This window comes from Cricetulus griseus, assembly GCF_003668045.3.
Source record: "Cricetulus griseus strain 17A/GY chromosome 1 unlocalized genomic scaffold, alternate assembly CriGri-PICRH-1.0 chr1_0, whole genome shotgun sequence".
NCBI lineage: Eukaryota > Metazoa > Chordata > Mammalia > Rodentia > Cricetidae > Cricetulus > Cricetulus griseus.
Window position 1 is genome coordinate 145,619,474 of NW_023276806.1, and position 12,529 is coordinate 145,632,002.

At 36.5% G+C, this 12,529-nt stretch overlaps 1 protein-coding gene across 7 annotated transcripts in view; it reads left to right on the forward strand.

Moving 5' to 3' along the window:
- The window catches only part of Nav3 (neuron navigator 3), a 219,292-nt gene that overhangs the window by 188,901 nt on the left and 17,862 nt on the right, over window positions 1-12,529 (forward strand). For all 7 annotated transcript variants that reach the window (XR_004772196.1, XM_027392445.2, XM_027392446.2 and 4 more), the window contains 5 exons: window positions 514-688; window positions 5,069-5,166; window positions 7,384-7,479; window positions 8,101-8,269; window positions 9,459-9,694. Coding sequence is in view for 6 of the 7 variants with exons in the window: in XM_027392445.2 (XP_027248246.1) it covers window positions 514-688; window positions 5,069-5,166; window positions 7,384-7,479; window positions 8,101-8,269; window positions 9,459-9,694 (774 nt within the window). In the remaining variant the exon portion in view is untranslated. The remainder of the gene's footprint in view (window positions 1-513; window positions 689-5,068; window positions 5,167-7,383; window positions 7,480-8,100; window positions 8,270-9,458; window positions 9,695-12,529) is intronic.

Consider the following 12,529-nt stretch of genomic DNA (forward strand, 5'->3'; position numbering starts at 1 on the left):
TGGGGTTAAAGGATACCAGATGTTCAGTTTGTTACATCTGTGCTGGAATTTAAACTACTCTTAATTGCTGAGCCATCTCTTCAGCCTGTTTTTTTGTTTTGTTTTGTTTTGTTTTCCGCCATACCAAGAACTGAATTTTGGGCCTTGTAAATGTAAGGCAGTCACTCAAATATTGGGCTGTATGCTTAATTTTTAATCTAAAAAGTATGTTTTATCAACAGGCTGGCACATATAGCTTAGTATTGAACATTTGCCTTGTGTGTGTGAGGCCCTGGTTACTTCTCAGTACCCAAATAATGACATTAGTAATATGTCTGTTTTGAAGAATGTAGCAACTCATGCATGTGCAATGGGGGAAGGGTTCTCTTTTCTTCTTTGAAATAAAATCCTTTTTTCACAATTTATGTTTGTTTGACATCTGGCCATAGCAAGCATACAAATGAAGTGTATGACAACATTTTGTGTCATTTTCTCAAACTCCTTTTTTCCCCACCTTTTTCCTCTTCACAACAGAATGAAATTGAAATACTGAAAGCTGAAAATGACCGGTTGAAGGCGGAGACTGGTAACACAGCTAAACCTGCTCGGCCTCCATCGGAGTCTTCAAGCACGGCCTCTTCCTCTTCCTCTCGCCAGTCCTTAGGGCTTTCACTCAACAACCTGAACATCACAGAGTCGGTTACCTCAGGTGAGTCAGTGCCTGTATGTGCTCAGATCCCAGCAAGCTTACTCTTGACTCTCCTTGGGGCTTGGGGACAGCCTGAGGTTAGGAAAACCTTCTCTTTTCTTCACAGTCCTCCAAAATAGTAGATTTATTTATTTTGTTTGTTTATTTAATTAGTTCTAGGAAGACTGGATCTGACTATATAGACCATCTGACCATGTACAGAGCTCCAGCTGCCACTCCCTCTCAAGTCCTGGGAGTTTATTTTGTAAATTTAGAAAAACATTCTCCAATATAGAATCTTAGAGGTACAGTTTTCTGTATTTCAAAAAGAAAAAACAACAAAAATCGCAGTGAAGCACTTCTTCTATGATTATGAATAAGATGAATAGGAATAAATAACATCCATGGTGATTGGTCCTCATGAATATAACAATAATAACTCCATGCCAGTTAATAGAGTTTTCAGTGTACAGGGCCAGCTTCTAAATGACTGCACTATCCTTCATGATGCTGGATTCAAATCATAATGCTCCTCTATCACCCATTCTGTAGCTCTATTAAATTTTCAACAAAGGAAGAGAACATGCTGGATTCTCTTATTGTATTCAGCATAATAATGATGGAACAAGGGTACAGCTCTGATTCGATTTCAAATAGAGTCATATGACATAATTTCATCTTCATATCTGATGCATAATTCAATTATAAGGTATAACTCTTCCTGTGACATTCAATCATGGCCATAGAAATTTCCTTTAGGAACTGTTTACATGGGGATCTGTGGTAATTGCATGGCACAACCACCAGATGACACTGGAAACCAGTGCTATACATGTGCCTGGGTAACTAGACAGCACTGTAGAGTCAGGATGCTGAGCCAAATTCTAGATGCACAGGGATCAGAGGATGAGAAGGAGAAAGAGAAGGAAATGATATTAAGTGCTGAAATTGATTTCATGTCTATTGAGGAACATCTCCAAATAAAAGTCAGATTTTTGAAATTCCATTTTGATGGCCTTTCATAATATAAAAAATACACAATAAAAAAAAAAAAACCTTTCCCTCCTTTAGGCCGAAAAAGAACTAACACTTCAAATAATTCAGACAATGTTTATAACCATTTGGGACTGTAGCTTGTTTTTCCACTAAGCAATTGCAGAGAATTCATGACTGGAGCTTATATTCTCCTGGGAGTTGTTACCTCAGGTGATCTGGAGTCTCACCAGAGTGAGATATACCATAATTACCCTACTGCCAAGAGGAGAATTTGAATATTGGGCACACAGAGAAAGTCATAATATTGTAGACAACAAAACTTATGAGCCATATAAAATGTGTCATCTTTTAAATATTATCTTTCATCTTCTTAATAGTCCCTCAAGGTAGGTAGTTACTACATTTTACATAGGCATAAACCAAGCCTTAGGAACATGACTGTGGTCATACTGGTCAAGTTCATATACTCAGCATAGAGAATAAGTAGGATTTAAGCCCTGTTCTTGATGAATCATTGCCTGGAGTTTTGGCTTAATTATCTATCTATATAAAGGCCAGGGACATCATTTATTTTTTCAATGGTATTTACTCCAAGTTGTCAGGAGATTTTCATAGTTTAAGCTTAGTTTTAAGAATGAATGTAACATGAAGTGAAGGACAGACATGTTGGGTTATCAAGCAAGGTATATCTCTTTTGAAGGACAGCTACCAACTCGCCATCATTTCAGAGGACCCCTTGCTCTCCCCTTGTTCTCTATCTTCTCTCTGTCATGAGCATGTTGCTAGAACTCTGAGACTTTTGTTTGTTTGTTTTTAATGGGTGTGGATTTAGGTTCAGGCTTTTATGTAGGTATCCCAGTAGCCAAAACATGTAGCCTGAACTCATTATGTAGTTAAGGCTGGCCTTGTTCTCCCCATTTCCCTGCCTTTTTCTCACAAGTGCTAGGATTACATGAACCACTATGCCAAGCTCATGCCCATCTCTTAAAACAAGTCTTTTATAGTTTTTCTTTTTTTTTCCTTTTCCTTTTTCCTTTTTTAAAATTTTTTTCTGAACCAGTTTTCCTGACTTTTTGCTTGTCTAGGACTTCTCAGCCTTCTGGTCTTCTCTCAAACCCCACCTCCTAGAGAAATGCCTATCTACCTAGGACCTTCTCTGTCAATTCCTGTCTATTTCACTGCCCTGTTTACTTCCAGAATATTCTGAAATCACTTTGTTGAGAGCATGCATCCAGAGAAACAAGAAGTTTATTTTTTCTACTTTGATGTGCACCTCAATATCCAGATTACTTTCTCGCTCTTTTTTTTAATGCTTGCTGAGTATTTACTGGATGCTTATGAATATTTATGAATAACTAAGCATTATGAATATTTATGATTAACTGAGGAAGAACTTTGGCCATGAATTATAAGAAGTTTAAATATGAACAGCCAATGGCATGCTGCTCTAAACTCCCAAAACTGGAACAAAATAATTGAAATATTTTTTAAGAAACAAATTTATTGGGCTAATATTTATATGTCTCGATAGGATAAGTTTTATAGTTTGATATATATGTACATTCTGTAAGTAGGAAAATAAATTCTAGTAAAGATCATCTTTGATAACTTAAAACTTTACAGTGAGGGAGAGGACTGGGATTGAGCTCCTTGAGAGAATGCATGCTAAGAACACAGAAAGCTTCTGGGCAGTGGTGGTGCACGCCTTTAATCCCAGCACTTGGGAAGCAAAGGCAGGCAGATCTCTGTGAGTTCAGCCTGGTCTACAGAGCAAATTCCAGGACAGCCAGGGCTACACAGAGAAACTCTATCTCAAAAATACAAAATAAATAATGAAAATAAATTTGTTGCAGAGGTTCTCTGTCCCAGCTAGTCCCTCAGCCTTTGAGCCCCAAATAAGCACATGAATGCTATATTAGTACAAAAGTGTTGGCTGGTGACTAGAGTTTCTTCTTGGGTAGTTCTGTCTTAATTATTAACCCATTTCTATTAATCTAAGAATTTCCACGTGGTCATACCTTCCTGGAGAAGGATCCAGACCTGCTACTCCTTTAGCGGTCTACATGGTGACTCCATCTGCCTCTATTTTCCAGAATTCTCCTTCTCTCCTAGCCCTGCCTATACCTCCTGCCTGGTCAATCAGCCAATCAGTGTTTTATTCATCAACCAATAAGAGAAACATATATACAGAAGGAAAATTTCAAAAAGACCTGCATTTAACCTACTTGCAATAATATTAATAGTTATAATAATAAAACTTTAAATGAAATTTCCATATGCCAAAGCTCTATTAATTATAAATAATTATTATAATAAAGTTCTTTATTAATTATTTGATCTTTAAGTAATTTTTGCCTCTTCCTTTGTAAAATTATACATTTAATTATTATTGATACAATAGAAGCCATTCCAGGAAGGTATGGTTGCTCACATCTGTAATCCCAGCACTCAGGAGACAAGGATTGCCATGAGTTCCAGGCTAGCCTGTGAGAGAGACTCTGTGTCAAACAAAAATAGAAATATTCCATGTCCAGGAGTTGTCTTAATAAATTGTTTTGATGATGCTAATAGTCACGGTGTTTGTCTGTATGAATTTATCAGTGCAGCTGGGTCAGACACATGCAGTCTTTAGCATATGACTAAATTATCTTTATCCACACAACAGTGTCTTCATATTAGGCATGACACAATAATAGCATCATTGATGAAGGAAAAATTTATGTGGGATGTTTTCCATACCAGTTCGTCAAATTGGACATTTATCTGCTGTAATATATTTTTTAAGCTGGTATTATAAATGCTATTAAGATTTTGCATGCTTCAGTAACTATTGGAATATTGTATTGTTAAAATGAAATTTTAGTTTTGAAGCTGTTAATGTAAGGGGTAAAGGAGAACAATGAGTAACTTATTTCTATAGGTATGTACAATATCATGCTTAATAACAATACCTAATAGTAATAGATATGAGGAAAATACTGTCTCAACTATATGATGTACCAAATGCTTGGAAAATGTTTCACTTGACAGTTACTCACATCTCTGCATCCTTGCATTCATATAATGAAAACTAGATTGCTGTTCAGTTTGTTACCGTTAAAATGGTACCTGGATATTACTCAATTATTATCTAGACCTATCTGCAATAGAATAAAACTTATTCCTCATTCAAAGGCAATTGCCCAACCTTTAAGTAAAAATCTTTGCAAGCAGAAATAAATGCTAAAATATAAATCTGAGTCCCACCATATAATTAATCCTCTTGAGAGCTGAGGATTTTCTAACCAGTTAGGCTAACATGGAAAATAGGTTCCATTGGACAATATAGGAACGAGAAAAGATGGACAGGAAGAAACCCTCGTTAATGTTGCTCTGTAGTGATTATGTTTCTTTTGGATTCTGTAGATATTTTGCTAGATGACACTGGTGATGCAACTGGACATAAGGATGGCCGCAGTGTGAAAATTATAGTCTCCATAAGCAAGGGCTATGGTCGAGCAAAGGTATTTCCCTAATCTTATATTCTCTGTAAGTCAAGAATTAGAACATATCAATTTTGATATGTTGTTTGATCTTGTAGTTACCCTGCTTCTTTGCATTGGTGCCAGATGAATATGTTATATAGATGAAAGGATAGAGACAGGACATCACCATGTGTGGGTCACTAAAGCTCTTGATGTGGTCTTTATAACAAACAGGAGACTGTAAAGACATTGAATACTGTAGAATCAGAAAGACGGTCTACTGAAATCAGTAGCTCACACTCCATTAATGCCACTTTTCCATGTCCATCTTAAGCTTAGTCCTACCTGATCAGGCAACTGTATAACTTTTATATTCAAATACTATCTTCTAATTAATCCTGCTTGACTCTGTGTCCTAAAACACAAAGGGATTTTTAATTGTTCTGTTACTTAGTATCCCAGAATGCATTTTTTGTACTTTTTAATTAAAAATAGTAAAATATATCAAAGTTTAATAATAGAGTACTTGAGTTTTAAAAGTGAAATACTGCTTGTGAAAATGTTGGAAGTAATCCATCATCCTAATCTTTCCACCTGAGCTGCAGACTTCTGCCTCCTATACCCACGTGACCATTTATGTCTTGTGGTCTGAGGGAAACATAAACTCCATGTAATTTAAAAAGCAGATATTCTATTGCATTGTATAAGCACCCATATTCACTTCACTGTAAACATACTAGAAAAGAAAAAGTTTTCCCACCCAGAACAACTCTAAATAACAGCACGTTTCAATATCTTTTTCCAGTACAATTCATGAGCATTGTTTAGGTATGTAAAGCCTGCCACATGAAATGATTTGGTAGAGATGGCTTTAAAAAGATTATTTTCTACCAGTTCCAGAGGCAGACAAGTCCAAACATCTAACCAGTTTGGATGCTGGTGTGGGCACTCTGGGTTGCAGATAGTCAACATCTTGATTGGTTCTCATAGTCCCTTTCCTTGGTGTCTCTGAAAGGAAGAGAGAAGCTGTGCCAAAGACATGACCCTTACCCTAATGTCCTCATTCTCATGACTTGCACTGATCCTAAATGCCTCCCAGAGGCCTCATTGCTCAGTCATTATTACACTGGAGATCGGGTCTTCAACACATGAATTTGGGGAACATAAATATTTCACACCTAACAATAGTAAATATCAAAACCACTTAGCTAAGCATTTGTGAGCTTTTTCTAAAAAAGAAAGATTTGACTTCTAACTCAGATTAAATGTCAGTAAAAATGGTGATGATCATTTACACTGACAGTGTTCAGTATTACAAATAAAGAACCCGAGGGTTAGTGTCAGCTGAGTGATTGACCTCTGTTCACATTTCTTAATAGTTGCTTTCCTAATAGGCAGATGTGTTCTTAACAGGTAACTACTATGTGTTATAGAATCCATGTGTTCTAAAGGTTTGGCTCAATGATTATTTGCTATACTTTAAGGACCACTAGGCTATAGAAACCAGGATTGCACCTGTTAACTAATTCTACTTACTGACATCACAATTATTATTTCATGTAATTATTTCCACCTAACAAAAAAATATTTCAGCTTAAATACAGCTGACAGAATATTTATATTTCTCATATTCCTAGAAAAAATCAATAATTCATCCTATAAATAATATAGATATGAGACCACTATTTCTACTATTATAATATATTCCATAATAAGTCTTGTCAGTTTCTCTGGTGGGTTCTTAGACACTTTCTGATAGCTTCAAAGCCTCACCTGTTTTCAAATAGGTAAATGTCACAGTAGTGTGGATAACTTTGTTGTTAATGTTACATTTGTATTAAATTTAAATGAAAACTGTTTTATCAAAGATAAAAATCATAAAATAGTGAGATGAAGTTCTATGTTTGTTTCATAAGATCCATTCTGTCTTCTTTCATGTGGCCTCTACTAGGAGGAATGTATCAAGTCCATCAGTATGGAAAGCGATTCTCTGTGATACTGTCACCTTGCCTTCTGTCTGAACTGCTTATGCGCCACATTCCCTTTGCGTACTGTGCCAGCCAAGCTCTCTCTCTTTGCTATTGTTCTAGCTATTACTTTATTTGCTTGGTTGACTAATTTGCTGGAGTATGTTTTCTTTTATATAACCTACCACATGCAATCTTAAGCAGCAACTACATTAGTACATTTTAATGACAAGTATAGTGACAAATTAATAAAATGGTTGAGCCTTTTCTTCTTTTTGTTCTCACTAAGGACCAGAAGACTCAGGCATATTTGATAGGATCCATTGGTGTTAGCGGCAAAACCAAATGGGATGTCTTAGATGGTGTCATTAGGCGTCTGTTTAAGGTAAGCTTTTGAAGGTAGCCTGATAGCAGTTTTCATATTTTCACCTTGATGTTTTACTTAACTTCATAGCTCATATATAGATATATATCTGATCTCTTTCCCATCTCAATAAGGAAGGATTTCTCTCCTTGTTTAATATAACAGCTCTTATATAGTTGGTCCAAATTTTTTTTTGATTTTTAAAAATGTATCTGTTTTATATGTCTGAGTGGTCTGCATGTAAGTCTGTTTACCATATGCATGTCTGGTGTCTGTGGCCAAAACAATGACATCAGATCTTTAGGGCCCAGAGTTACAGATGGTTGTGAACTGCCATCTGGGTACTAGGAACTGAACCTAGGTCTTCTGGAAAAGCAACTGTTCTTAACCACTGAGCCATCTTTTCACCCCAAAACCTACAGTATTGAATATGCCAGTGGTCTCCCATCTAAGTACTAATCAGGCCCAACCCTGATTAGCTTCTGAGATCAGAGTATGTTCAGAGTAGTCTGGCCATAGACAAAATTATGAATCAAAATTCTTGGCAAGCAGCTTTATATCCTAATGAATTTGTACTTGTTACAGATGAGTTGAAGCTCTGTTTTGACTTTTATTTTTCTTTGTGTGTGTGGCCCACTTTAGGAATATGTGTTCCGAATTGATAACTCCTCTAGTCTTGGTCTGAGCTCTGACTGTATTGCTAGCTACTGTATAGGAGATTTAATTAGATCTCATAACCTAGAAGTGCCTGAACTGCTACCTTGTGGATACCTGGTTGGAGATAATAATATCATCACTGTGAACCTGAAAGGTAAAAAGAAGAGTACAACTTTTACCCAGACCCCTCCCCCTTTTTTCTTTTGCACTTGCAGTTTGTTAAAGTTTGCATACATTTATAAATTGTATTAACCTCTGGGATAATTTTAGTATGAAATGGACATTGGTTTGTCTAAAAATATAGTTCTGAAGAGTTCCCAAGACTTTTAGAAGAAAGGCAACTAGGGGAGTTTCAGCTTCTAGAGATTTTTCTGACTCCTCTTTATGAGACAAGCTTTCAATGAAAGTTATTGTGTTTCCTGGACTAATATATTCATCACCATATTTTGGAGCTGAAAGTATGTGTATTTAATAAACATCCACAGTAGAGAGAGAATGAACATCAAGAACCAGGGATGAGGCATGCTGCTTCCTGGGCTTCTGCTGTTGTGACTGGTTATAGCTAATGTAATGTCTGGCACAGGCTGGTCTCTCTAGCCCTTTGTTTAAGTGTGTTTGAGAATGAGGCAGTATCTACATAAACTGTATGTTAATAGAGGGATTCGTCAATATTTGGTTTTATGACTAAAGTAGTTGGGTTAGTAAAAGGAAATAATGTTACACTCTTCTTAATCCTTTCCCAAACACTGTAATTTGCATTTTTTCAAAAGCTTACATGGTTATACAGCTGGGGTGTTTTATGAGTGACAGAAGGTAATAAGGATGGGGTAGAGAAAAACACCAGTTATTGCCCTTTTAGTTATGACTTTTTGAGTCAGGGTCTCACTGTGTAGTCTCAACTGGTCTTGAACTCATGTTGTCTTTTACTACACCTGGATGACCCCTCAGGAAGCCGTTTCCCCATTCTGCTTCTCTACAGATCTTACACATCTCATTTTCTTCTCTACCACCGTGCATGCATTTCGAAATTAGCACATTTATTTATTTTAGCAAATTTAAAGTTATTTTTTTTCTTTCTTTAAGCAATAATGGAAACCATACCATGCAGCTGGCAGTAGAGGGCAGCTTAAGCAGGAGGCAGTTTAGTTATTCGCTGTACCTTCTTACCAATGTTCAAATGACAACCAATGCTTGCAAGCTAGAAATAGCTAGAAAATTATTGTGCAAGACCTACATTCTTATGAACAACAAAGCTTTATTTTGGCTTCATAATGTGTTTCTAATTCTATCAAAAAAAAACATATCAATAATGCTTATTATTCCCTTTGATTTTTCTCCTTCAGGGGTAGAAGAAAATAGTCTGGACAGTTTTGTTTTTGATACACTGATCCCTAAACCAATTACCCAAAGGTACTTTAACTTGCTGATGGAGCACCATAGAATTATACTCTCAGGACCAAGTGGTACTGGAAAGACCTATTTAGCAAACAAACTTGCGGAATATGTAATAGCCAAATCTGGGAGGAAAAAAACTGAGGATGCAATTGCTACCTTTAATGTGGACCACAAGTCAAGTAAGGTAAGTCATAGATAAGTAAGAAAACAACTGGTATTTATCTAGAAGTGTCTTCATCAATCAAGATTTGAAATTGTGTGCAAATTACATATCACCACATAAAAAAAAATCCTGTAAATTATGAGTATTTCTTTGGAGTCCGGCTCTTTTCAAACTGTGGTTGTGCCATTCTTTGTCACCAGAAATGAAGAATGACAGAAAACCGAAGGTGGCAAACTTGACTTCTCTTTAAGCTGAATTAGAAGGAAACAGTTGCTCATTTGTTCCCACCTGCATATTTAATGTCTCCTGTGTTCCTTTTCCCTCATATCTCCACATGAAAGCCTTTTAGCCCACTGTACTTTTCTTTCCAGCCAAAAGATAAAAGAACTCTGAGGTCTCTTGGGCATACCCTATGTTCTCTTTGGCTTTTCTTCAGTGTTGACGTGCCAAAACTCTACACAAGTTTTGAAAAACTAAAACAAAAGAAAAAAAGTGGTTAGAAAATAAGTAAAACAGATTTAGAAGAGGAGACCAAAGCATTTTGATTAAGTGTAGGATCATTTTATAGATGGCTAGAATTAAACATATCAGTTCTAAAAGTCGGTGAGATACAGTTTGACAGTGTATAGTCAATTCCTCCAACAAAGTATTCTCTTTCTGAAAAACCACTTATTTCTAAATATTCTTTTTGGTTTCAGCAATCCTTTTAAAAATTTTAGTACTAGAGGAAATTCTTAATAATGGTCATTAAATTGTTTCTAATTGAAGATTTTTATAGTTAGTTTTTGTTTTTTGCTTTTCAGATCAGCAAAGAGACTGCTCAGTTCAGATTTTGTTACTGCTAAGTGGTCAGGGGTGAGATTCTGTCACGATTGGGGGGATATCTGTCATAGCCCACTTTGCTGGGTTTCTGTCTGGTCCAGCCAACTTATCCTTTCCATACCTGAGAGGGGGAGTATGGATTGAGGAAATAAATATGCAAGAGACAAGAGATAGATTCAGGAGGGCACCCAGTGAATACCAGAATCAGCCTCTAGTTTATTACACAAAGCTCTTGTATACCCCAATCAAAAGTGGTGGGAGGGGGACCAAGAAACAAAGAACAAGCAAGAGTAATTACCTTCTCAACATCCAAAAGATCTAGTAATCACTCCCTAAACTAAATATCCTGTTGTTAAGATAAGACATGCATTAGCTATATTTTAGGCCAGATATCCTGTTGTTAAGGCAAGACATACAATAGCCACACCTTAGGCCAAACATACTGTGGATTTAACCTTGGAGGAGCAATAGTGGGCTTGAACTCTCTGAACTTAAGTGAAGATGAAACAGAGTCACTTTTATGGGCCCTCACAGGATTCTTAGGAATATTTAAATAAAACAAGAAGAAATCTTGTTCAAATAATATAATAGTAATCAAGAAAATCAAAATACAAATGAAAGATGCTGATTTTTCTCCCTTAGTGTTATGTGTGAATGATCTGTGGGTAGGGCTGGATGCAGAATTAGTGCCAGAAAATATGGCTTATTATTTTCAAGTTGACAGAGAACCCATAGTTTTTTTTTTGGATTTTGGAGGGGAGAGGATTTGAGTGGGAGGATAGTATAAATGAAGAGGGAATGACAAGTTAAGATTGTGCTAGGGGAGGCTGGGCATTGGCGGTGCATGCCTTTAATCCCAGCACTCGGGAGGCAGAGGCAGGCAGATTCTGTGAGTTGAAGGCCAGCCTGATTTCCCGAGTGAGTGCCAGGATAGGCTCCAAAGCTACACAGAGAAACCCTGTCTCGAAAAACAAAAAAAAAAAAAAAAAAAGGATTGTACTAGGCAATGAGGAATATAGATCTTCTAAAATAAAATGCTAATGAGGCATGAAATAATAATTCTTTTGTTGCAGAAAAAATAGAGCCATGTAATTGCTGCTTTTTTTTTTTTTTTCTTTTTTTTTTGCTATAACATTAGCCAGCACTGAGGAGACATGGCCAGAAAGCACTTACTCAAAAAAAGAAAGATAAAATCAAAAAATAAGTCATCAAACAGAAAAAGAAACGTGCCTACTCATGTTTTTGGTAGCTCTTCATTTTACATTCTGTTCCTCTTCTCCCCACACTCCAAGCCTTCCCTTAAGCTGCCAGCTGGAATATTGTGATTGAGAGCAGAGCGCACAAACAATTACACTTTGTGACATTTGATATAACAGATCCCAAAGGATAGAAATGGATTTAGTAAAGAGTATGTGGCCAGCTGAAGGCACTTGGAATGTTAGGTAGGAAAAGATCAAAAAACTGGCCTGGGCACATTCATCTGTAATGTGTCTACAGTCAAAATACAAGAACGCAAGTATGTGATCTCCATAGAACAGTAGTGCTATGTGTAGTCTCAAAGTCTAGATGTGAATTCATCTCATTGCTGTGCCCATCAGGCGCTGATACTGCTCTCTCTTGCCTAACTTGGTAAGGATGGCAAATGCTTAATGCAAGTCCATCACCCCCTCCACCTAAATGTTCTGTCCTATAAGCTTGCCTGAGAATCACAAAGTACTTTCCAGGGTTTGTAAAAATGAATGGCCCATGGCTGTCATCACATTCCTAAGAACCTACTACATACCCATCAATTGTTTTGCTGGTCAGAAGTCTCTTGATTCTTTGTATATAGTATGTTGATATAAAAAGAATGTCCTTTTTAAACATTCTTGCTTTCATAATTCTAATTTCTCCTTTAGTTTCTACTTGCCTGGTAAGATCTTTCTTAATCTTTTTTTACTGCTTGCTTCTACCTTCACAAATGAAAATATTCCTAATGGTCTATCCTTCTCTCTCCTGCTTCTTTTGAATGATTATAGTGGCTTCCATGTGTGC